Consider the following 3355-nt stretch of genomic DNA (forward strand, 5'->3'; position numbering starts at 1 on the left):
ATAAAATAATGCATGGACATGGCCAACCTATCACGCGCCGAGGCGGTGGTCAATGCCATTGGAATCCTATTTACCAAACTACCCTTGAGATGTTTCAAAAAATCACAATTAAACATATAAAAATAAAATGAACACATCTAAATTTTTATTTTTTAAAGATATAATTAACTATTAACTATGATCAAAATAATATGTATTCATATTAGTCAAATGCTATATTTCGTAGACAACAAGAGATCATATTTCACATGCATGTAACGAAGGACAAACATGTAAATTCAGTGTATAAAAGAGACAATTATCAAACTTTTTCTAACTGAAGCAAATCCCCTTTTTCCTCACACTGTTGTTAGCTGGTTTTCAATCTTATTATTGTTTAATCATTATATTATCATGGATTTAATAAAATGAGTTGGGTTTGGCTTTCACACTTGATTTTGTGTTGACTTTTTCTTTATATTTTAATATATATAATATAATATAGAGGTGATACATTATACAAATAAAAATAACTTATTAAACATATAAATTACTTTACAAATTTTAACTAAAGTAAGTACATTAAGAAACAAATTAGAGTAATAATAATTTACTTTAATTCACTAAATTGTGATTATTAATAATTACTCTAATATTAACATATTTACTTAAACATTCAGCGACAGTGACTGGAATTCAAAAAGAATAATGTTATTACATGTACATACACACACATATATATGTGCACATGTGTTGATTGTTACACATGCATGTGTGTACATGATATATCATTATATGTATATATGGCGGTGCATGAAAAAATATACTATAGTTAAATATGCTAACGAAGTGTATACATAAATTCTTAACTGGTTTATGGAGAAATTGAGTATTATAATCAATAAATTAATATATAGATGTTTTGATTCATTACAAGAGTATTATTATAAATAGGGTAGTGGCAAAGCTCATTCTCTTCCAAACTACACCTTTTATACTTTATTCTACTTTTGGTGTTCTTTCTTTTTCATCAACATCTTCCATCTTGCAGCCAAGTTTCAAATTAATATTTAATTACTTCCAGGGGTTAATTAATTTACCAAAAGAACAAATGGGATCAGGAAGTTCACCATGTGCATCTTGCAAATTGTTGAGGCGTCGGTGTGCGAAAGACTGCATCTTTGCTCCTTATTTCCCACCTGATGATCCTCATAAGTTTGCCATTGTTCACAAAGTCTTTGGTGCTAGAAATGTCAGTAAGATGCTGCAGGTATTGTTCTCTCTAGTTCATTCTCTATATATCTATCTATATATGTTTGTATGCCGATATATATATATATGTGATCGATCAAGAACCGAAATCTTTTAAATTAGGGTTCTTGTTTTCCTTAAAAAAGTAAGGTGTTTTTGTAACTTAAAGATGGCATTTTTATTTGATTAAACATGTAGCCTTATTATGTCACAAAGAAACCTTTATTGTATCATGGTTTCAAAATAAGAAAAAGAAAAAACGTGAATGGGGACTGGATTAATGATAAAATAGAATCCTGGGTTGCAAACAGTGATTCGATTGATGATGAAAAAAGAGAATTCTTTGTTCAGTTCTCCACCTTAACGACAAATTATTTTTTTTAAAGAACTTGCAAAAGGAACAATTTAACCTATAGTTTTAAAAATATTCATATATATATATATATATATATATATTACAAAATATTAATATCTTTTAACCCTTAATGTTTATGACACATATAGGAGCTACCGGTTCACCAGAGAGCAGATGCCGTTAGCAGTCTGGTGTATGAAGCAACCGCAAGAATGCGAGATCCAGTATACGGATGTGTGGGTGCGATATCCTACTTACAAAACCAAGTCTCTCAGCTACAAATGCAGCTTGCAATGGCTCAAACTGAGATCTTGTGCATGATGCAGCCAGAGCCTGAGCTACCAGCAATTCATCCATCAATGGTGGATTGTGGAACAAAATCGATGCTGTTATCGAGCAGTAACACAGGCGACTTTGGTGACCAGATGCCACAGTTCTTGAGCTACAGTTCATTTAACAACATTAATGTAATCCAGGATCCTCTAAAAAGAGAGTCTCTTTGGACATAAACCTTGTATTTCAGTTCCCACTTTGTGTACTTGTGTTAGGTCTCAGTTTCTAGGTAGCTAGTTTAATATGAATTTCAGTTTTCATCAACTGCTTTTGGTTATTACTATATTGCTTTTGGTGCTTTATTTCTTCTTCCTCGATTACTTGCTTCTTAATGTGTGTGTTGTTGACTTTTTTTTTAATATCATATATATTATTATGATTTGATACACACCAAGAAATTATTCTGTAATATGTAATATATCTATAAAAGATGTAAAACATAAACTTTTTATCATAAGCTTCACAATAAGTGTGTAATAATTTAATTTATAAAGTATTTTACATCTAGAAATATCTTTCAAAGAATGAATCTTGAAGCATTCCCATTAATCTTTAACTCTTCTCTATTATAAAGAGATTTATTTTGTTTGGCAACTTCGTTAGAATCTTTATTTCTTTCTATAAAATTTGTAAATTTATGAATCTTATTAATGTTAAGTGTCTATATGTATATATATATATATATGTATGTATGTGTGTGTGTGTGTCTTAGGGGTTGTTTGGTTCATTCAGATTTAAATGAGTCAAATCTGAATGAGTATCTGTCATATTCAGCAACAACAATAAGTCTGAATGATTCAGACCTAATTTTAACCATTCAGATGTTTTTCTGTTTGAAAACAAAAAATCTGAAATCTGAATGAATAAGATGTTTACATCTGAATGGTTCCATTAAGATGTAAACAAACAGCCTCTTAGTGTTAGTGTGTTATAGTCTGTCTTAGTGTTAACGTGTGAATCATGTGTATTTATGCATATGTGTATTAATCTGAGATGTGTATGTTTATGTAGTACAAACTCACATAAAGATACACTACCCTATTAATATCTTTTGACATCATGCATATGACAGCTTTATATATCAATTTAATTACACACTGAATTTGAAAATGTTAACTATAGATATATATTACATTATATTTGAAATTGTTGTAATATTCAGATGTCTTCACAACATCAATTGACTTGCGCTATTTATGTTCTATTTGAGTAATCCAAAACAAGTCATGGAAACTCGCCCAATCCGTGCATGTGCTCATAGTAGGCAACAAGTACCTTTTCAAGTTTTCAACCAATATTACAAGAAATGTGATACAGCGATGAACCCCACCTTTTCACCCAATGTGGAGTGGCCGGCATAAGCAATTTGGAATTTGTGACTAATTCTTTTAGTTTTAAACATGATTGAATACTTGAAATCTTGAATAGAAGTTGAAA

The 3355-nt window shown here is 30.1% G+C and overlaps 1 protein-coding gene across 1 annotated transcript; it reads left to right on the forward strand.

Annotated features, from left to right (window-relative positions):
* Nucleotides 1–973: 973 nt before the first annotated feature.
* On the forward strand, nucleotides 974–2269 carry LOC143598691 (LOB domain-containing protein 12-like). Its single transcript, XM_077076842.1, has 2 exons — nucleotides 974–1249; nucleotides 1735–2269. The coding sequence occupies exons 1-2, from the start codon at nucleotides 1091–1093 to the stop codon at nucleotides 2092–2094; spliced, it is 519 nt and encodes a 172-aa protein (XP_076932957.1). The 5' UTR covers nucleotides 974–1090; the 3' UTR covers nucleotides 2095–2269.
* The last annotated feature ends 1086 nt before the right edge of the window (nucleotides 2270–3355 follow it).

The sequence above is a fragment of the Bidens hawaiensis genome, unplaced genomic scaffold, assembly GCF_021521415.1.
Source record: "Bidens hawaiensis isolate Kalapana, Puna unplaced genomic scaffold, B.hawaiensis_p1.1 tig00050714_1, whole genome shotgun sequence".
In the NCBI taxonomy this organism is placed as follows: Eukaryota; Viridiplantae; Streptophyta; class Magnoliopsida; order Asterales; family Asteraceae; genus Bidens; species Bidens hawaiensis.